Source organism: Lates calcarifer, linkage group LG1, assembly GCF_001640805.2.
Source record: "Lates calcarifer isolate ASB-BC8 linkage group LG1, TLL_Latcal_v3, whole genome shotgun sequence".
In the NCBI taxonomy this organism is placed as follows: domain Eukaryota; kingdom Metazoa; phylum Chordata; class Actinopteri; family Centropomidae; genus Lates; species Lates calcarifer.
This window is the reverse complement of record NC_066833.1, coordinates 3,192,266-3,216,025: the sequence shown is the minus strand read 5'-3', so window position 1 is coordinate 3,216,025 and position 23,760 is coordinate 3,192,266. Positions and strand designations below refer to the sequence as shown.

The following is a 23,760-nucleotide window of genomic DNA, read 5'->3' as shown; positions in this document are numbered from 1 at the left end:
TTAACACATATACACAGTTCAAGAAATGGGAGCATTGTCTGCTTTTATCTATCATTTCCTCCTGGAAACACTTTCCTCCATTAGCATTGGTTTCAAGACTTTCTTCCCTCCCAGACAAACCATGAGCTGTATGTGAAAAGGACTCAGTTACTTGTAGCTAAAGTTCTGCATGAGTATTCACCAGCGTAGCAGATATGGGAGTCGCATCAGCTTACATTACATACATACATTTTATAATAAAATCTTGTTAGATGCTCAACTACAGTCAATAACACAGTCAAGTTGAATTAGCCGCTGAGATAATGCTTTCTGTTGTCTTGAATGATCTTACAATTCAAATTCAAACAATTCCTTTAAAATAAGCACAATAAGCACACAATACAAGTGATTTCTAACTGCTATACAAAGGCAACTGGACTTGCTTGAGGTTCCTGAGGATGCTTCACCTCTCATCCAAAAAAGGCTTCTACTGACTGGTATGTAGACCAGGCATTTAACCTTGTGGAATTTTTAAAACCTTCAGAGTCATTGAGGTCACATGACAGTTCTTGTAGGCGTCCCACCCCCCTCCCATTCCACATGACATAATATGTTAGAATCAATTTCCATGAAAATAAATGAACTAATTAAAATTTCACACACACACACACACACACACACACACAGACACACACACACACACACACACACACACACACACACACAAACTTACCCCATCCTCATCTTCAATGATATCCTTCCCTATGGAAGCCAGGGTCGTCCATTTACAGTTGTTAGTGGCTCTGACAGCACAGCGTTTGTGGGCTTTGAATTTGCACACTGAAAAATACAAACATTTAACAGAAATATCTGTCAGGCTGACGACATCCACCTTTAAAAGCAGCTCATATTACTCAGCAGTCATACTGTACTAGTAAATTAGATGGATACTGTTTAAAAATAAAACTTAAACATACATCGTATTGCAGTAATAAATCAAATTTCAATTGTGTGATGGGACTGACATTTAGTTGATTTAAAAAGCTCCCAGGATAACTGAATGCTAAATGCTTAATTTCATAGATTTCTACAGGTTTTTTTGTTCACAAGCAGAAAACCACTGGACACTGATGCATGATTCAGAAACAGACACACCCCTGAAAGTACAGTGTTTTAATGAATCAAGCCCTAATGAGATGTCAGTGGGCGTAATTATTAAACTCCCTAAGCCTGTACTGCACTTACATATCTGACAGAGAGGAGCAAAGCATAAGGACTTAGCTGAGCACCACGGGTCTCAATCCATTTATCTGTAACCAGCAAGAGGAGGACTACAACCAAGCTAAGAAAGACCTAAATCCTGGACCACAAAGGACAAATTGACCCAACTCTGGATTGTTACAACCATGCATCTGTTCAGCTTTTGGTGCTGACTGTGGTTCACATACAGAGCACATGCATGTGTTTCTGTAGCATCAGTCAGTCTGCTCTGTGATGAACAGGTGAAAGCAAATGCCTGCCACATGTAATCAGCTACATCATAATCCTCAGCAGCCTCAACAAATTAGCAGAGCAGGCAAATAAGGACAAAGCAGACCATGTGGCCAATACCATATGTTTTCTCTTCCACTAACTGATCAGCATCACTTAGCACCCTCTGTATTGGCAGGCTGACACGAAGGCAAGTGGTGCAAGCCTAGTTCTGCTCTGGTTTCTATTAGCTACACTGCACCTGCCATTCGCCCCCGTACATGTGGTGTGGTGGCAGTTCTGATGTCATACTAGCTACAGTGTAGCATGTGTTGATAGGCAGACGCACTGAGCTTCACTGAGAGGTTACAATGAATCAGAAACGCTGAGCATCTAACAAGATTTTATTATAAAATGTATGTATGTAAATGTATGTAACTTTGATTATTTTTTATCAACTTGTCAACATTCATGTTTTGTTGGTATGGAATAAACAAGTGAGATACAACATACCAATTAGTGAGATTTAGACATGCTGGTGGGCAGCTTTGGACAGAGTTGTCCTTCTGCATTCAGTCTTTGAAGCTAAGCTAAGCTAACCGTCGGCTAGCTCCAGCTTCATATTCAATGGACAGACATGTGAGTGGTATCAATCTTTTCATTTCACTATTCCAAAAATGTTGAACTATTCCTTTAAAATGGTTGCAGTAACAATAAATATTTATTCCAAACAAAGGTAATTATTTGAACTGTAACATCCAGCCTGTCACATACTGTACATCTATCAAGGTTCACTGTGTATACATGAGAAGATTTTCATTGTAACACATTTCACACATTTGACTTTAATGTTCTTAATGCAGATTACTCTAAATAAGAATTTAAAATGTTGAATGTAACTATGGCACGAGTACTTCGATGAAGATGTATAGGCAGATGGAGAATGCTCTTGCCTTTTTCTCCATTAGAAATGAGGCACTTAGCAGACTCATGAATAATGTCTGTACTCTGGGGAGCTTTGCTTCCAGCCACCCCACCATTGCTAATACATAACACTGACACACACACAGAGATGCACACACACAATCTTGTCATTAGGCAATCTACACAAGATATACAAATTAAGTCAAAGTCATATCCGGGAGCAACAATCGATGTTTCAATCTAGTCTACCGCTAAATGCTGTTAGAGAGCATTAGCAGAGCATTAAGAGAATTCAGAGGACATGATACCACCGTCTGTTAATGGCCAGGCTATTTCCCAAGCATTCACAGACCTGACTGGGAGGAAACACTGTGTGCAGACCTATAAGTGTTTGTGAGAAGGTGAAATAGAGACAGAGAGACAGAGGAGTTTGTGTGTGTCTGTGGCTAGGTAGCGCAAATCAATCCCCACCAACTGTCCTGCACAGGAAATCGAAGGGAAATGTAAGCCACGTTGATTGCTGTGAAACTGTTTGGCTGCTGCTCTCAACATTTAATAGAGACACTCTCCTGAGCTCACTCTCGCTCTCCTCTGTTTTTTTCTGCTCTCCCTCTCTCTACCATTCTCACTTACTGTTCTGAGGGGAAATCCTCCTCTTCTCACTGTCTCTTATTTGACTGTACTCTGGCAGACATCTGTGGGCTCCTATTGGATTGTACTGAGCAACTTCTGTGCTCATTGTGGATCTATAGCTTAAAAACACAGCTATGTTAATGAATCTATGTTGAGTGTTGAAAATATGAGAGGGAGTTTTTATGCTGCCAATACAGAGCAACATTAACTACTGTCGTGTCCACCATAAATCTCAAGTGCATCTTCCTATTGTTGGTTGAAAGTGTGTGTGTGTGTGTATGTGTGTGTGTGTGTGTGTATGTGTGTGTGTGTGTGTGTGTGTGTGTGTGTGTGTGTGTGTGGCTTCAGTGTGTGGAGGCTGATTTAGATCACAGGAGTTTGATGCTGCTTTAATGACTTGGTCTCTCTGTCTCTCCATCTCTCTATGTCTCTTTCTTTTGCCTCCTGCTCTGGATATGAGAGGGCTTCATTGTAGAGGATAATGAGCTCTGAGTGGAGAGGCTCTCCCTGCCTTCACTGAACCAAGCACATATGCATGCACACACACGCGTGGACTGAGGCTCACACACACATGCACATGCACGCACTCACAGGAGGAACATTAGCAAAATTAGAACGAGAGGATATGCAGATGGTGCTCATTAAGGTCTGCTGCCTGTCACCGCCAGCCAAAAGAAAGCAAAAAATAGTGCTGCCCTCCCATGTCAACCTCCTTCCCCATTAACACCCTGCTTCACCGTTCCTTCACAGCTGAGGTGAAGAAATATGGCGTTATTCACAGGATCTGTTAAGTTTTTTTTTAACCCAAAGCTGCTATGGGGAAAAGCAGATGAGAAATGCTAAAATAAAATTCAAAGAGACTTATTAACACAGTATGACATGAGAGGCTGACATAAAGTCATATGTCTGTGTAGCGTTAATGGCAATTCGGCACAAGCTCTTTTCACACCCTCTACTTCAAGCTTACAGTTTGATAGGCACCCATTTCAAAGCTTCACACTGGCTCTGGTATATCCAGTCTGCTCCACTTGGACAGACATTTGAATAGAGAATTTTATCCCTTTAAGGACTCACAGCGTCTTATACAACACAGTCACATACCTTCCCATAGTACCTATGGACCTGCCACTCTCTCCCTACAGTTACAAATTATCTGTTGCAATGTACTGTACTCTTCAAACAAAGAGTAGGAAGTCTCTCTATGAGTCAGTAATGAGATGTAGAAATGAGTGAGCGTTGCTTCAAAAGGCCATGGATTAAAGGGTGTTACATAAGACAACACAGTGTGTATACTCGTCCAAAAACCAACCCATTAGCATTCGTGTCTTTAACAGTAAGCAGGTGTAGTATTTATGGGTGTTACCTACCTTCACAAGAGAGGCCATGAGACGTGACACCCGACAAGCTATCTTTACAGACGTTGCAAAAGGTGGGCCGTGCATGGGAGCAGGCGTACCAGTTGTGCATCCCTGAGAAATGTTCCACATTAAACTGTGCCGTCTGACAAAGGAGAGGTTAAAACAGGTTGGCAGCACTGCGATGACAGTCACAGAAATGCAAGCACAGTGCACTACATCCTCATGATTATAAAATATACAATAACATATGTACTGCAGGTTTCATTACAAATGACTTCATATTACTGTTACTGGTTGTTTTCATGACAATTGCAAGTACCACAGTTGTTTAATATGACAAATCAGAATAAACTGAAAAATGCATCATATTTCTCTACATGTTTCCTGCTGCAGACACAAATCAACATCTTTCCTCACTAATTCCTTCTGTGTTAGTTCCTTCACTAATTCACTTCAATAATAATTTCCCTTAAGGTCTAATCGCTCCTCTCTCGGGGAGCCTCATGACGACACTACCTAGAAAACTGCCTGACATATGGAAAGAACACAGTAGAACATAGAGCACATCAGGACTCCACAGAAGCAACCCTCCACTAGCTGACATTCATTGGTGTGACTGCAGCTCCATCATTTTATGAAAGTGACACCTGGTCAGGAAAACTTCATGCTTCTATGCACATTAGTGTTTGGAGTGAGCCCACTGAGGAGCGCAGGCTAATGTGAGTAGTGTACTGTACAAGTGTGGGCGTTGCGTCTGCAGTAGTTGGCGCAGCCCCGGTACAGTTTCATAAGTAGAATTGTAACAGGTGCTTACAACTAGGACATTCAGATTCTTAGACTGCTACATTAGAGAAGACAGTAATTAAATGCTGTTGTGTTGACATCTTGCGCGGTGTGTGTGCATTTGCGTGCGCACATGTGTGTACCCTGTGGTGTGTGAGCTCTGGGGGTGCTGCTGCATTGCAGTGTAGAAAGGGGGTGAGGGATGGGGTCTTATATAAGATTTCCCTCCCAAATGAAAGCCATTAAAATGCAGTACTGCTTTCCTCCTGCGCTCCCCTTCTCCCTTTGCTTGCCACAACTCGTCACTGTCAACACACAACCCAGATTTACACTCGTCTTACATCTTTCGCTGACAGTGGAATATTCTAAACAGTTACAGGCGGTTTTTGAAAAAAAAAAAAAATGGTGGCACATGAGTCAACAACCATGTTGTTGGCTTGTTTTTTAGATTCTTCCAGAAACATGTCTTAGAAAAAAGGAGGGCATTCAAATGGAACGGTGGACACGGTGGCTCCGTGTTTATGTGCTATCTAGCAAGTCATACTGTCATAAAGAACTGGACTGTGGCAGAATCAGATATGTACTTTGTGATGGTCAGCATGTGTCTGAGTTTTTGTGTGTAGTTTTGATTCTGAGTGTGAGTGTCTCCTTCACTGTATTTCTGGCTGACTGTAAAGTTGTGTGCCTGTGACTGTACATGTGCATCCATGTGTGCCTGTGAATCTTTGCTGGTGCTTTGTGTCTCTGACTCTCAACATCAATGTTCTGCTTCTGCATAAAGAACATGTCAGGTCCCCAGTTTCTCATCATGCTTACAAGTCTTATTCCCACTGTACTTCACACACCCATCTGGGCTCAGCACTATTTTACATAAATTTTTTTTGTCATGACCAAAAACCCTAACAGGATACATGCACTTACAGGAACATTCCTGTAGGAATATTTGGTAAAAAACAGCTAAATTACTGATGAAAGAGGATACTCCTAAAAACAGCTCTATTGTTCCTACGGCACTATATCTTAACACACCCATCTCTTCTTCGTCTTCTTCTTCTTTATCTCTTTCCTCTTTCCCTACCATACGCATTAACACACACACACACAAACTCACATGGACCTATCTGTTGATTTGGAAAGGCACTTCTTACCTCGTAATGCTCTCTGGACTGGACGGACTTCAGCGAACTGATCCAGTCCTCCATCTCTTTCCTGTTCTCAGCACAGAGGATGAGCCTACGGAATGGAGTGATCACCTGGAGGGAGAGCGAGGGATAGTGAAAGGAGTGAGACAGATACTATGGCTAAAAAGTGGGAGAAACTGAGAAAGACAGATGAATGTTTCCAGCGCTCTCCTCGTCAGCCTGCGGTGCCACTGAGAGGAGAGAGCGATCGGCTCGGTCTTTAAGGGAGAGAAAAGATGAGAAGCTCCCCCTCCCTCTTTCTTTCTCTCTCTCTCTCTCATTAACTCTAGCTCACTTATCCCCTAACACCTTCTTGAATTAGTCTTTTCCTTCGTTCCAGCATTTTTTCCTCTCAACCCTCTCTTTCTCTCGCTCTTAGCTCTTCATGCGTTGAGGCAGATATGTGCTGACAGGCGAAGCGCCTCAGTAAAGGCTAAGAGCTTCTCTCCCCCCACTGCCTCCCTTCTCTTGTCCTCTCCCTGTGCGTGAGTGGGTGTGTATGTGTGTTTAAAGGACAGTCTCCCTGTAGATAAACCTACAGACATACAGCACCCTTTCAACACCCCATCACTTATTTATGTTCCCTCCGCTCTTGTCTCCATCTCTTCGCAACTCATCATTTCCTTATGTTATCTCTGCTCTACTTGGTGAGGCACTGTCTCTACACACACACACACACACACACACACACACACACACACACACACACACACACACTGAATGCAATATCACTCTAATCAATATTCATGTCCTCGCTGTGATGCTCCTGTTTCTTTCCCTCTGTAAGAAATGATGTTTGTGATTAATTACAGTCTTGTGCAGGTAACCAAACACTTAAACACAGGTGACACAGGTGTCCTCTGAATCCAAACCAGTTTGGTGTGACGTGACTGGGAAAAACTGCAACAATTCAACCAGTTTTAATGAGGAGTATTTACTAAGCCTACCATATATATATATATATATACACTGGTATATGAAATTCTTAAAATAAATAATCAAGAAATAAATAACTGGACTGTACTGGAGCTGAACAAAGAGCTTCTCTAAAGTGACTTTACAGTATATGCATATTTTAATTTAGTGCAGTATTTTTTACTGCCATTACCTGACCCATTACAAAGTCATCTTATCACTCCCATTTTCTGGTCATATTCATTGTCACTGTTTGCTGCACACAGTTTGTTGTGTTTCTAATTCTTCTACAAAGTGCCCATTGATTTTTTGACACACCATTCCAGACCAACCATCCACCGTAATTTGAAGCTATACATTCAGCTGCTGTGGAGATCCATTCTATTCTTGAATTACGCCCATTTTTGAATAATTGGATAAAGGTGCAGCCGTGCAGTCCACACATCCTGTAGACAAAATACACATCCACAAGTCGGAGAAAAATGGAGTGAAACAGTCATTGTATTCTCCTTCCATGAATGATTCTGTGACAAAATAAGTCAGTTTTCAAAGGGATGCTCCCCTCTCCTCCACAGCCCTCTCTCTTTCTATTCACAGGCCTGTTTAGACCAGCAGCACCTGAGGCTTTTACAAGGTGTTGAAAACAGCAGGTGCACAACTGTGACTGCATGTGTGCGTGCATTGTGTGTAATGTGAATGAGTGTGTATGATGGGGTGTTAAAGATACAGCTGCTGTAACACAGCTTTTCTCTCTACATGAAGGCTACTGTTGCCAGCTAACCATCTGGTTTATAGCTGTGTGTTGTCAACAGATAAATCTCTGGTAGAACATGACATACATACATTATTAAACAGACACTGTAATTTAGAGAAAAACTAAATGTCTTACAGGCTGAAACATTAGTTTAATAAACTTCAGTTATGTTTTACCTCTTGTGACATGTAAAATAAAGCTTGGTTGATTTATATAACATAGCTGGGTCGACTCCTGTCCTCTCACCCCTTGCAATCATTAACAGTACATACATGCAGCTACAAATGGACAAGAAGTAGCAGGATGTCAGTTATTTAAAACGGAAACCTTTTATATAAGAAGGCACCAAGATGCAAAGAAGCAACCAGCAAAGGAACAACTGCGGGTTGAGAACACTGGATGATGCCTGAAACAATAGCCTCCCAAAGAACTTAATCAGAACAAACCAGATTGCAATCATGAACCAATTTGTACGAACATATAGTGGAGCAGGGTTATATAAAACTGGATGGTACGACGCCGTTTATAGGTGGCTAATGATGCATATTCATATGTTATAGTTCATATTAAATATATTGCAGTGACTTCACTAAAATGAACTGATCACTAAATTTTAAACACAAATTACTAACAAAATTTTGCTGTTGGCGTAACTGATTTTACTGGTGGTTACTCTTTTTTTAAACTTTTGGATCAAAACTTGGCAAAGCAACAGCCAATAAACTAATGTCAGCTCCAATTCACGTCTCTTTCATCAGCCACTTTTTCAAAAAATATATTAATCAGTGAAGAAAATGACTAGGTTGCAGCCCTAAATGAGATGACTGTGGAGAAGGTCTGTTTGGTCTGTGGCATCTTGAGCTTGAATCACCCACCTGACGACCAGTTCCCTGATCACTCACCTCAATCACTCCTGTAATCAGTCTTTCAGCATGTACAACAGGAGTAAATCTGTCGTACTCCCTCTCTTTCTCTCTTCTCTTGCTCACTCTCTCTTCAGAGAATTGTGTTTTTCTCAGAAGTTAATAACAATACATTTTCCACCAGGAACTGCAGGATTAGTGTGTGTGTGTGTGTGTGTCCATTTGTGCTTCGGTGTGTGCATGCACATACACATGCTTGGCAAATTGATCCCTTTGGACATAGATCATCCTGTCTCTCTTCTGGTGTACTGTATCCATGTGTGTGTGTGTGTGTGTGTCTTTGTATGTATGCATCTGTGTGTCTCAAACAGGGTAGTGATAAGATTGGTTGCCAGGGGAAACAGGAACGGCTGTTTCCAAAAATGGCTCTCGGCATCCCTCAAGTGTGGAAAACCTCTCTTGATGATTGACCTTCAGAACTAAACACATTAGATGTGTGTGTGTGTGTGTGTGTGTGTGTTCATGTGTAATGAGTAGTGACAACAAGAATGAGCTCTTTAATCAGAATCTACATCTGTAAATAATGAGAACATGCAATCATAAGCCTCATTTGTTTTTATTTTTGGCAGAGATGCAACCACAAAAGATTAGCTGATGATGGGGGACACCCGTCTGTGTTTACCCGCAGACACACACACAGGCATGGGATTGGTGAATGTGGTGCACAGATCCTGTATCTACTGGGACCTGAAGCACAGGAGCATAAGAGGTGGAACAGAACTGTCACAGCTGCTCCCTCCCTACAGCACACATGCTCGCACAGTTATCATCTGCGACTTTGAGTATACACTTACTATTAACCACACAACAAACCAGAGTGCTGATGTACTGCTGATGCTAGTGCACAATTCAAAGCCAATCTGAATTTCCTTGAGATTCATTTCATGGATTTAAAGAGGATAGCAATAAGCAAGCCAATCCAATAAACATGAGTGAGTCAGTGAGAGAGGCGGTGCATCCCTGCAGAGTCTCTAATGAGTTTAGGGTTTGGGTTGGGCTGAGCTCCCCCTCACGTGGACTTCAAGGTGCTCCCTCTACAGCTACAGCCACAGTGACACTGCCTCATCGTATGTTCAAACAGGCTCCGTTTCAACACACAAATGAACCAATGGCTTTAGCAACAACAAAGACGTGGACACAGAATGGAACGGCTGTCTCACATACGTATACTTACACACCCAGTCATGAAAAATGCATGCACACACAGACACATGTACAGCCACATGCACAGTTGTGTTCATCCTGAATCTGATTCATCCATATTTGTTTAGGTGCTTTACCTTAAATTATTATTTAATGAAGAGGATTCTTTCTAATTTACATCTTACATCACTGAGTAAATCATTAAATAAACCTATTTTGGAAGGAAAAAACTTTGCACTAGAGAGAGAGCGGGATTGGTCCCTGCCATAATGAATGTAAAAGTATTCCTTAGGTTACTGGTAGGTCCCGAGGGGGTCCTTGGTCCACACTCTGTTAAAACATATATATGCACATTAAACACACAACATCTGCAGAGCTCCAAAAAGGAGTGAGCACGAATCGCTAAGCATCTTAGCATGGGCGTGAGTCAACTACTCGTTCAAACCATCCAACCAAGCAGCACCAACCTGCATAGAAGACGCCAGCAGCATCACTCATCCTCAGAAGACCGACCGACACACAGACAGACAGATGACAACAGCAGGCCAGACAGACAGACAGACACCCAGACGGAGACTGGTAATTACTCTGCACAGTCAGAGCAAAGCCCCGCAATGTCTCCTCTGCAGTGGTCTCTTGCTTTCTCGCTCTCTCTCTCTCGCTCTCAGTCGTGATCACACAACCTGTCCGATGAAGCCTGGTCTCCCCCTGTTGGTGTGCGTGACTGTGTCTGGGCTGAAGCGCATTACAGAGATTTGCATGCGTGTGCAGCCGCTGCAGGTGAACTACCATTCATCACGTCACATTACCTTTGGTTTTATGTTTCACCGCTCATTCCCCATCTGTCCTGTCTGCATTTCTTCTCCACTCTCCCTCTTTTCCTCTGCATCCGCCTTTCCTCTCCCACCTCTCTCTGCTCGCCTGTGCCTCGAACTCGCTCTGCCCCGCTCTTTCTCTTTCTCTTTCCTCCAGGGAGTATGTGTGTGAGTGCAGTCAGCAGTGATGTGACATCACTCCAGGATTTCCTCTACTGCACTACCTTGCTGTGTCTTTCCCCTCGCCATCTTAAACTACTCTGCAGTCATTCCCCATCAATCATTAATTCAGTGTTTTTTATTTTTGTCTCTTTTTCCCGTCTGTACATACACTTCTCGACAGTATTTTGTCCTTACTTGCCTTTTTCTGTCTTTGTCTCCCCTCAGCTCATCTCTCTCTCCATCCTCCCTTTCTTCCTTCAACATCACCTCCTCTCCCTCCTTCTCACCATCTTATTGGGATGCTGATGCTCACAAGGGCATGTTGACCTCAGCTCCAAACCCTCGGCAAGGGAGCATAACACAGCATGTTTATTCACCCTGCAGCAAACACACACACGTGCAACTACACACATGCTGCACATGCATGCAGCAGACACACGTAATCTTATTTATGAATATGGCAGACGTTAAGCCATCCCAGGCACTCAGTGAAGCATTTCAAGGGGTTGCTAAAAATAGCTGTGTGTTCTCCTCTGGGCACTGTTCTCCTGCCTACCTCCTCCTCCTCCTTGTTTCTTATTATAGCAACACTCGGGGAGAGCAGAGACATTTATAGAAAGGACAGGGCACTACTAGCTCTATCCCTGTCTGTTTTCATCCTGGTTACTCGTGTTCGTTTCCCTCTACCTCCCACACGCGCTCATCCAGCTCAGCAGCTCATTCTTTTCCTGAATAAGCATCCATTCACAGCAACATCCCTTGTGTTCTCCCAGTAAATGAGACGAGCAGCATGTGACAAACACGTAAGGGGCAATGCTGGGAAATGTATTCAAATATCAACTAAATATAACTAGGACTGACATTTTCAGGTGTACAATACACTGGGTGAATCAATCCTGTTTTCTTAAACCCTGATGGATCCCCAAGCGAAAGCATAATGGCTGTGAGTGTGGTTCACTGTGTGCTGTTTATTAAAGCATCTGTGCTCAACATACAATTAATGGGACTCAGTGAGACAGCTACTGTATGACATTTCATAAAACTTGGTCCCTAGGACTGTGTCAATCAGAGTTTCCAAACCAAACAGGCTGCTAGGCACTGAACTGACTCTGACTTCAGTACATAAAAATGTCAATTATATCAACAGAAAATTAATGAGCAACTATTCTGATAATCAGTTGTGTCAGTCACAGCTTCTTGATCAATTTGTGAGGAAAAACATTTTATCAATTAAACAATTAATTGAGAAAAAAATTTGATTAATGCATTGTCTGCAGCCCTACTGAGATTTCAATTGGTTCACAGATTTCACCATGACATTCATCCAACCATAAAACCAAAAGAAACAGTGATTAAGGAAAGAAATTTGATTACATTTTAATTATTATAATATTGCACTACATTGATACTGGGATCTAGATTACAGACCTAATGTTAGTGTGATTCTACACTCACCAGTGACACACTGTGACACACTCAGTCTCAATGCTCAACACGTGCCTCTACCTGTGATCTCCCTGTAACCCAGAGTGATTGTGAGTGTGTGGGTGTTAAGACTACAAGATGCACTCACTGTGAAGCTGTTGTTGACATTCTTTGTGCTGGACTCTGCAACACTGGCATCCGATAGGTCCACCTCGTCAAAGATAAGGGACTGCAGAAAAGACGAGGTGTGGGGAGAGAGTAATGAGGGATGTCCCAAGAGGAGAACAGAGAGATAGAGGGAACAAAAGAGAACAAGAGAATTAGCCTTTGGACATTTTTTTCTACCACTTAGCTTACTGTTACTTGTATACTAGGGCATGAAGAGAACAGTGATTGGCTGTGAGAGAAATGTCTTGTTATGGTGACAGCAAAGCAGACCTAGAATGAACAAGTGAGAATTCTCAGTGTAAAATGGAAGCTACTGCAAGAGTCACAAAAGACATGAAAACATTCTCGCTGTAAAAAAAAATGTAAAATGTAAAATGTTATGAAAATGTTAAATGTAAAAAATTCAATTTTGAATTTTAAAAACATAGAACACACCTCTGTTCTGCAGGTACATCTATTTTTGGTTTATTATAACACAAGACCACCGAATAGTAGCATAGGCCCAAGGGCTCAAGGGACCAGGCCTCTGTTTGGAGTTGCTGTTAACTTTAACTCCCGATAAGCAATAACAAATTGATGCAAAATTACCACAAAAAGACAAATGAAGGTGGCAAAGAGACGTAAAACAACTTCAGAGACACAAAAACAACCACAAAGAAATGCTGAATGGCAACACAGAGATAAAGACAACTACAACTACAACCAGTAAAAGCCAGTAAAACCTACAAATATATAAGAAAAGAAAAAATGGTGCAGAAATCTTTTAAAATAATTAATAAGACATGGAGGGAAAGCTGCTCAGAAATGTTCCAGTCCAGAACAATAAGAACAATTTGTCTGGCCCTCTTAAAGATAACTGTTGTTCCACAACACAGCTCCACTATAAACCTACACTGCAGTAAGGCTTTCCCTCTTGTGTTTCCTGTGTTTTGACTCTCTACCTAAATGAGAATGGTGGGAACAACATAACAGCGAATGTTAATAGGTTTTATTGAATTTCTATGTGTCTGAGGAGCCGGAGCCAGCGCTATCCAATTTAGTCAGCAGACAGACAGAGAGGAGAGCCAGAGTCTACAAACAGGAACATGATATCCTAACAGAGCTGCGATGCGTAAGGCACGCAGCTGAGCTCTTAAAGAGCCACAGGCCAAAAAACCAATGCCGTCAAAGGAATGCCCTCTGACTGTGTATGTGTGTGTGTGTGTGTGTGTGTGTGTGTGGGAGGAGTGAGCTGCTGCAGCTGTCAGAGGGAATGCCCAGTTAACGATGCTCTCTCCAGGCCTGGCTGGAGAGGGACACCAGCCAACGCTCGCTCTGTCTGTGTGTGTGCGCACAGGAAGCGTGTGTCCCAGCACTTCCACATATGCCTGCAAGTGCGTGTCAATGTGTGTGTGGAGTGTCGGCCAAGAGGTCCCAAGTATGAATGGCATGCCAACACAAACACTGCCCCCCTATTCTTGGCTGCTATACCATTGCATCACATGTGTGTACAGCATGTGTGTGATCACTGTCAGTTCTTTTGACAAAGTCCTTTTCCCTCTCTCTCACTCACCACACCACCAGCCTAACACACATATACACACACACACACTTGTGTATGTGTGGGCACACACGCTCAACTGTCTTGAGGGAAGCTGTAATGAAAGCTGACAGTGAATGGTGGACAAAGGCAAGCGTTCAGACCCTCTGTTACCCATAGATCCAGAGCTTAGGTCAGCAGCTGCATCTCAACAACCTCAATGAGCTTTCCTACCTCCTTCAACCCCTATCTCCTATCCCTCATTTTACTCCAGCCTATGTGGTTATTTCATGTTGTTTTTTCCTGCCTATTTAAACTGTTAAGGAGCAGAATCCATAAATTCTGCCCATGACTTGGTTATCTTTAACTCTTCTGCACAATCAGGAAGGAGAGGAAGGGAGAAGAGAGTATTCTTTCTAGGACACATCGAAGTGCTGAGATGTAGCCTCCCTGATGGATCAATGAGGAGGTCAGGCTTCTTAAGCACAGGGCAGCACAGCCAGCCAGGCCACCTTGGAGACACCAGAGTGGATGGACATGTAGGGAATGGGCACGTATCTACAGAGACTAACATCACTGTCTGGCCATGACAGAAAGAACTCACTCACTTGTAATGTTGGAGTTATAAATGACTAACCCTTACTATAACACACAAGCAAGAGAGCAAAGTATTTACATTACTTCATTATGTTTTTTTCATTCTTCCAGCATGGCCATCAAGCGACTTTACGCTGCAGGGAAGGACAAGCAACACACAGTGTAAAACAATGAAAGCCACAATCCTCATTGAGGATAAATAAGGTGAGCTGATCCAAGTGTGGCCTTACAGTTAGTACACATGTGTTTTGCGGCCCAACCTGGGGTTATATCCATATTATATACAATGCATTCGTGTCATATGGTAATAATAAAGTTCTAGTTCCTCAGTCAGAAACATGGAATTTGAAAGAGCTTAATTTTGTGTTGGTTCATCCACAAAATGGCTTCCCCGCTATCAGAATGACACCCTCTATCATATTATTTTGCATCGCCATCTGTAAAATTTGCAACACTAAAAGAGTCAATGTATTTTGTTAAGACATTACACCTGTCTTGACCCAGCAGCACCATATGGCATGAATGCAGCACTATCGTGTGCAGGTGTGTGGTTAAGTAGGGAATGGTTAAGCTGTTGTGGCGGTCTGGCCCATGGCCCCTGGCAGTGCTGTGCTGACCCGGATTCTCACTAGGCCTTCCTCAGATCCGCTGGCACCCAGAGGTGGGGGGGAGCGTCGTGCACCCGTCCAGCACACGGACAGAACTCGCCAACACACGCGACTCCTGGACACTCTGCGCAGCGCCCGCTCCTGCCAGCGTGCCAAAGCACTGCCCGACTAGTGTGCGTGCATACACAGAGGCGCACACACAAATGTTCCAGACCAGGGAGGTTGGGTTAGAAGCAAAGGGGAAAGAGAGTTCAAAAGTTAAGAGCAAAAATAAAAAATATACTTAAAGTAAAACAGAGGAAGAAAAGGAAGAAACTCAAGATGATGGGAAATCAATTAATCTGATTAAGGAGGGGAAATAAAAGATCTATTGAAATTTGATCAGAAAACGATGTAAACGATAAGAAAGTATAAGGCTGTAAGAGTGAACTACTGCACAGAAAATGGGTTTTATAAAATATGAAGAAATATTAAACTACAGCCAGCTGCAGCTGGTTAGGTTAGCTCAGTACAAAGACTGGAAATGGGGGGAAACGGGTAAGAAAATATGCCTACCTGCACCTCTAAAGCTGGGGCTAGCTGAGATAGTCTGGAACCCCCCATAGGAGTGCGAACTGTTGCTTTTCTGCTTAGATTTTTGTATGGATTAAACAAACAAGAAATATTGTGTTAATTAGTGAGCTTTAGAGGTACTGGTAGGTGACCCCTGTCTCCAGTCTTAATGCTAAGATATGCTAACAGGCTGCAGGCTCAGGATCCATATTTACCATGAAGTTTTAAGAGTGATATCAATCATCTGGTCTAACTCTCAACATGTAAATGTATTTCCCAGAATGTAAAATTATTCCTCTATGATGATCTGCTTGTCTCTGATCTTTTTAAAGCTTTGTCTCCAGACACTAAAGCATCGTTTGTGGGATTAGAGGACAGAAATTGAAGATCAACACTAATAGCAGTTTGGCAGTTCAAGCTTTTCCATCTAAATTCACTTTATAGACAGAAGATTTGAGAGGATTTAGCCTGCTCAGCTGGCTACTAGTGTATGTGTGCTGCATGGGGACGCACTGGGTAAGCCTACCTTGGCATCTTTGGCGTAGTAGAGAGTTCGGCCTCTCAGTTTGAAGTAGCGCTTTTTCCACCTCTGGAACGAGCTGGTCTGTTTCAACAACAATCCCTCCTTTATGCTCGTCTGGAGGAAGAATAGACACAATAAAAATAAATAACAGTTTTATGGGGCCTCATATCAGTGAAAGCTTCCATCAGAAAATAACACAAAGCTTCAATCTCTCTCTCTCTCTCTCTCTCTCTCTCTCTCTCACACACACACACACACACACTGCATCTTGCTCTCAGATGCAGAACACCCTCTTGTATTTATCTACAGGAAACTGTCAAGATAAAAAGTGTGTACTGTTCATATGTGTGTGTGTGTGTGTGAATCTGAGCAACAATTTTATGCATGGGAGACAAGGAATAGGCCAAAAAGTGGAGAAGAAAGGAAACTCATTACACACACACACACACCACCCCTCATTTCTCTGAAGAGCTGTAAACATACATCACTCACACTCAACCCCTTCCCATGAGCCAGAGAGAAAAGACTGATGGACGTAGAAGGAGAGAAGGATAGAAAAGAGAAAGAGGGGAAAAAAGGGCAAGGATGGCATCCCACTGACTGCCACTGCTTGCTCTGTTGAACTCAGAGGACTAAACACAAATATGTCTTCCAGCATGCAAGTTTGACAAACTTTAAAGAAACTCACAGCATAATACTCTCACTTAATGATGGATGTTCCACACACCAGGAACATTTTATGGTGAGACGGTATGAGGAGGAGGGAAATAAAAAAGCAGTAGGGTGAGAGACAGGCCTGATAAGACTAAGATGGAACAGATGGGAGAGTGAAAATGGATTGAATTTAAAAAAAGGGAAGACAGACAAAGAAGTAAGGGCTTCCTGTCTCTGATACAACCTGTGTGTGTGTGTGTGTGTGTGTGCCATATCAAATCCATCCATCTCTCCATGTGCAACACAGTACACACACTCATCATTATTACAAACACCCTCCCATCTTGTACTCATTAACACACACAAACACACATTGGACATACAGAACAAATACAGCCAGACATGGACGAGTGGACATGGAAAAGATAAAACACACACAAACACACAGATGGAAATGCTGCATGGAGGAACATCATTCTCTCTGGGCACACAGAGGAGAGGTGGGGCACACACACACGCGCACACACACACACACACACACACACACACACACACACACACACACACACACACACACACACACACACAGAGAGGCTATTTATAGCAAAGGAAGGCTGCTCTCCAAGGGGAGAATTACAAACAGACACAGAGGCCTGAAGCTGACATCCTGCCCACCAGCTGTGTCAACTTAAACACAGAAAACACTGCAGCAGAATACAGGCTCATTGTGGAGACACACTATAAACACACACACCGGCATGTAACACTGGATGAAGCAAGCCATAAAGGTAGATCGCATCACAAATCATGAGACGAGATACATTTGTTGGGACTTAAGTGTTACTTAAGTCACTGCTTCACTAAATGAGATTCTTAAAGGGTTAGTTCACTCAAATTACAAAAACATATTTTCTCAACTACCCTCAAATCTAGGCATGTCAACACTGTAGCGCTAAGTTTATTTATCAGAGTTCTGAGATATCTTTCTCTTTGATTTCAGTCTCAAAAATTCTACAATATCAACAAAATGATGTCTTTCCAGAAACACACCATATTGTAGTACTCCCTGTGACTGCTGATTGACTAAGTTGAAAAGAAGTGGAGACAACAGAAAGTCCTTGATGGAATTCAAGGGCCTTCTTAAAGGTATAAGGAACACATTAAATTCATTTGCTGAAGGCATAAATCAGCCCAGTGTCAACACAAGTCTACACCATCTACACTAGTTCTCTAATGTTGTCAATTTTGAAAGAGATGATGACTGAGTGGAAAAAACACAACAGGAGGAGGACACACTCTGAAAGAGTTGTCTACCTACAGTATGTTAATTCCCTGCTTCCCCTTCCGTAGGTACAGCCTGAAGACCACATTCCTGCGATGGATTAAGGTGAAATACCTCAAAGCTGACTACCCTATAAGGCATTAGCTGCTCGCCTGCAACTACAATCAAAGTGGGACTGAAACACAGGCATGGTGGATGAAGTCATCTCCTCAGTTAGGCTTGTTGGGCTACTGGAGAATACCGGCGGTTAAGAAGTGCGTTCAGGGATCTCCTCAGCAGTTTTTCATTTGAACAGAACTGCTGTTTTGAAGAAACGCAAGGCAGTGTGTTGTCAGTGGTTCTTCCTCACAATGTGACAACTTACATGCAAACACATACACACTTGTGTGAGCATATACATGTATTGTAGGTTGTACAGTCAGCTCTCTGTATGGCTAATTCAAACAGAAGAGGGGACGACTGAGAAGCTTAATGAGCATCTCATGACTGATTACGACTAACACATGCAGAGTAACTGTGCGTGTACTCTAATCTGGGGAATTGAGTCATTACACAGCAGAGTATGAGCTGCACTAGTATTGACACCGGTCTACCTGTTTATTCATTGAATTATCCAAAATCACGTGGCAGCAGTGCAATGCCTAAAATCCTGCAGGTTAATGTTCATATCAAACATCAGAATAGGTGAAAAAATTTAAAAAAATAATAATAAATTGCAGCCCTAATGACAACTACTGCATCTTGAGGCAATTAAGAATGTACTTGCCAGACTTTTTGCCTTGCTGCTGTTTCTGAGGAGAAACTTTCAGACTCTCTGAGCTACCAAAGTCAAAAAGTGGAACTTAAATTTTTTTCTGCCCAGGCAGAGCAGTAGAAGTGACTTTGCTCTAGTTGGATGTTCTATTTTCTATTTTGTCCCTCCTTGGCCTCCATAGTTCCTTTCCTTGTCTTCATCTCCTTCCTGTTGCCAAGTAGGCCAGAAGTGATCTATAAATAGTCCCTGCGCTTGCCTCTGTGCTCTGCTCCTCTCTTCTGCTAAACTGTGAGACAGAGAGCGAGTCCTGTGCCAGAGAGAAATGAGTAACCTGAGCACCATGTACCTTACACCCACACTCTGCCTGGCCACTGACAGGGTGACACACACATACTCTAAACAGCACACACATACACACACATGCTTATACAATGGACAAAGGCACAGGCAGTTCAAATGAGTCCAGCAGCTGTGGTTGGTGGATAAGAACAGAGCAGGAGCTCCCTGGGAGGCTAATTGAAGAGAGCAGAGCAAACCTTGGTGCTGCCTTTGACGATACCCAGACAAAGAGTCAGTCTTACAGCTTACTCACATAGCTAGTTCATGCAGGACCTGACCATCTATGAACTTAAGCTACAGCTAACTAGAATCAACAGTAGACTCGCTCATGCTAATGATATAGCGTCTCTCTCTCTTACCTTAAGCTCAACAGCACTCTGTCCTGAACCAATTACCAGTCCCTTCTGGGCCTCGCCGAGGTTTCTATCTAATTAATCAGATAAAAATGCTTGACTTTCCACCTCCTTCTCTGGTTAGCTTAATTGTTTTCTAAGTGTCTGAATGCAAAGAGCAAAGGTGAAAAATTCTTAAAATGGCAGGCCTTAGAGAAGTACAGGGCTGCTAATTTTGTCCTAAATATTGGGACAGTGAGTTTTGCAATCACATCAACATCCTTGGGATCAAATGAAATCATGGTTGAAATTGCATCAGTGTTAAAAATCCCAAATAATTTTGTGGAATGGGAACATGAGATGGGGACATTCGATTACCTGATGTGTTATTTAGTCTAAAATAGCAGAAAAGAGTGAACAATTTCCAAACCCAGAGTCCAAGCTTACATCATCAAATATCTTCTTTTGTCCAACCAACAGTCCAAATCCCAAAGATATTCTGTTTCCAATGACATAAATCAGGTTTAAAAATGACTCAAAGTAATGAATCATTCATCAGAACAGTTTCAGATATTTTTTTCTGTTAATTGACTCCTGATAACTTGATAACAGTTCTATACATGAATATTGTAAGGCTTTTATTTCAGGGTCTTCTGGAGAGACATTTTCAGAAGATTATTTTTCAGAATGATTATGAAAATTATTAAATTCTGTTTTGTTTAACTCCGATGGGAACTTCTTTGTGTGTATGACACTGTCTGTCAAATGCTTGCTGGGTATTAAATGTGGACTCTGTTTAGAGACGATTTATTTTTTTTTTTTTTAGGGCTTCCCAAACAGGTTATTATGTGTTCATTGATGAGCCTTATAGCCTGGGGTTTGCATCATCATCATTTCTGCTTTTTCTGTATTAGACCAGACAAGGAACTTTCACTAACCTTAACAAAGAGCTGTGAGAACCTAAACATAATCAGAAGTTTAATAACACTACAGTCAGTAAAAGTAGATACTTTACTGCAGGATCACTCTGCGCCAACAATTTTGCAACTTGCCATATAAAATGTTTTTATTACATTAATAGAAAACTAAATCCAGTTACAATTATGTTTTGAAACAGAATTCCTAGGAGACAGGGTTGCAATTTTCTTATCTAACTCTTACAAAAAGGCAAACAGGCATATTTCCCTGACACACTAACTAGAGGTCTGTAGTGTAGGTACCAGAGCCTTGGCCACCAAAAGTTCTGTATTCTAAATATGAGGCCTCACTTATAGGCCCAGGAGAAACACCCCTTTTCTCATCTCTTTCTAACCTGCCATTATTGGAAAGTCTGATAACACATACACAGGGAAATGTATGTCCATGTACCTGCTGCACATACTTGCACACATCCTTGCAGCCATATACAGTACAAAAAGAAACCTATCTCAGCTTGCCAAGAGAAAAGTTATCCCTGTCTGGCTTCAACTCATGACTGATAAAGCAAAACTGCTGCGACTGCAAGTGGCCAGTCCATAAAGGCGATTGCTTACTTATGTGTCCTTTGTCTTAGTGGATGCTGAGTGGCTGCTGAGAGAAGCCCACTGTCTCAGGAATCATTCCATGCAGTTAGGCTCTGTTATACCTCCATTACCAACTCATTTGTCATTCCTGAGTAAGATTGGATTGCCTGTGGAGCCAGAACAACCAAGTCTTTTAGAGACCTAGTGCTGAATCTCTCAATTTCTCTCCCATTTCTTCCTCACTTAACCCTCTCCCGCACCTCCACCACTGTCCTGTAGCTGTCTTGGCATACTGTCCTCTCTGTTGGGTGTAATTGTAACTCTGTACCCTTCCTCCTCCAACTCCCACCACATGCTAAAATTTCACCAGGGTGATGGGAAAATTACAATCCAGTGGCTGGGAAGGGGTAATTCCCCTGTCTGTGATCTCCTTTGTGCAACTGGACCACATATATGGGTAGTTATACATGTGTCAAGTGGGTACACGGCATGTTAAGTGATGTTGTTGAGGCCAGCAATTTACACACAATTACCTCAATTAGAATCAGCCACAGACTTGGACTGACAAGGACTCAACTTTACAATATTTTAATGCTACATTGGATTATGGTAACTATGTACAGACAGGATTTCTGTAAGTGAGAGTGTAAGAGATACAAAGTGACAACTGCAAGACAATAGTAAAGATTCATTTTAGCATCACGTTCCCTCCAAACTATCATCATTATATCCCTTAAATTGAAATGTAACTTTGACATGTAAAATTGGCAAGTTTCCTGTTGACAGTGCAATCTTTCAGAAAAGAAAAAAGAAGTGTCTGCCTGTGCTTTCTTAAGAGGAAGTACAAGATATCTAAGAGGGCAAAACCCAAAACACTTTGAGGAAAGCTTTGGGTACGTGTCTCTCCTTCTTATGCTTACCTATTTGAGTTTCTCCTGTACAGAAATACTATGAAAGAGTACGGTAAATTAAATAAGCAAAAAATCAGCTAGTGGATAACCACCAAAAGACTCAATCCACAGCTGATTCCAAGAGTATTTATCCAAAAAGTCAGCCTTACTTCCCATAAATGTAAGTCACAGTGTGTCGCCTCTTCCAACGCATGGGAAACATGGACCGAAGATGAATATTCTCTACAGCGTCTCATCCCAACCCTACCTAACTCAACATCTATCTGATCTGGAGTATTCTACGTCAGACTTGCAGTGCTATCCCGGTCGTCTGTGCAGCAGCAGCAGCAGCAGGCTCCGGTATGCCATTAGCTCTGCTTTCAATCACACAGCTACAGTATTAGTCACAAGTTTATAAGCTCTCTTCAGCAGCAACAGCACACCCTGAAAAGACAGAGAGGGGGCTGAGAGTGGAGACAACAGGCGAGAAGAGGCGATGAAAAGAATGTTGTTCAGCCTCACATATCTGAGCAATATTTAGCCTGCTTCAACCACATATTTTTGTGTCTATTGTAATTAACTAGTCTAATGGATTAAATGAATTTGCAACAGTATAAGTCACTGTATTCACTACATGAGAAAAAAAGGGTGAAAGAACGCTGTTGAATGCACATATGATACAGTATCAAATTCCCTCCATGTGTGGTCACATCCCATTACATTCAGGCTGACAAGAGAAACCTCAGAACATCAGACAGAGATGCTACTCAATATCTCATCTGTGCATCAGCCATTCAATCAACAAAGACAACAGCTATTCACAACTGCCAATACAATAATTTGTTGTGATGGGTTTATAACTGGCTATCAACAATAGTGGCTATCAGGCAGATAAACTGAAAAGTTAGCTACAAATGGCAGTAATGATTTCAGCTGCATCATGCACTGTACCTGCCAGAGAAAGAGACAGAGGCAAAGGACAGAGCCAGAGTTACAGTTCACTGCTGTCAGGAGGCAGGACTTCATGTTAGTATCCATGTTAACAAATGATAGAGCATCAAAATGTTATTTTTCTTCAATTTTCTTTTTTGCAAAGAAGATATTTAAAAATTTTTACAAGATGCTTTTAAACTACCTTGATATTCATAAAATATTAATTAATTAATTCATATATAATAAATGTCTAATTCTGCCTGATTTCGTGATGAAAAGCTGATATTTCATTTCTTAACTGTAAAAAGGCTTTTTAAAGCTTCAATGCTGTGTTGAATGAGTTGGACATTTCCACAAACTTGTTGGCTTTTCCTTCTCACTCCTCGTCTGCTTTGATTTACTGACATGTTTCTCTCCATTTTTCCCAAAATTGAGACTAAATGGAAACAAAAGAGCAGGCATGTCTGAGAAGATAACAGATGAGACATACTGTGTGGCATATGTGCCCCTTCAGCTGAACCAGCTGTCTTACAGGCAGCATTGCCATGGATTCGGCCAATAAGGGACGAAAGATGTGGTTGTCTGTGGCAACCAAAGAACCCGAGAGATAGTGGACAGAGAGGGATGGACATAGATGATGTG

At 42.0% G+C, this 23,760-nt stretch overlaps 1 protein-coding gene across 10 annotated transcripts in view; it reads right to left on the bottom strand.

The window, feature by feature from the left end:
• Positions 1 to 23,760, bottom strand: part of dgkh (diacylglycerol kinase, eta) — a 49,817-nt gene that overhangs the window by 21,806 nt on the left and 4,251 nt on the right. For 6 of the 10 annotated variants that reach the window (XM_018704395.2, XM_018704394.2, XM_018704398.2 and 3 more), the window contains 6 exons: positions 16,436 to 16,546; positions 15,367 to 15,525; positions 12,614 to 12,694; positions 6,296 to 6,400; positions 4,374 to 4,506; positions 713 to 819 (listed from right to left, as the gene is read on the bottom strand). In XM_018704395.2, the coding sequence (XP_018559911.1) occupies positions 713 to 819; positions 4,374 to 4,506; positions 6,296 to 6,400; positions 12,614 to 12,694; positions 15,367 to 15,525; positions 16,436 to 16,546 (696 nt within the window). Of the gene's footprint in view, positions 1 to 712; positions 820 to 4,373; positions 4,507 to 6,295; positions 6,401 to 10,872; positions 12,175 to 12,613; positions 12,695 to 15,366; positions 15,526 to 16,435; positions 16,547 to 23,760 lie in introns of those variants that run through there. The other 4 variants (XM_051076901.1, XM_018704396.2, XM_018704400.2 and 1 more) reach the window with 2 other exon arrangements.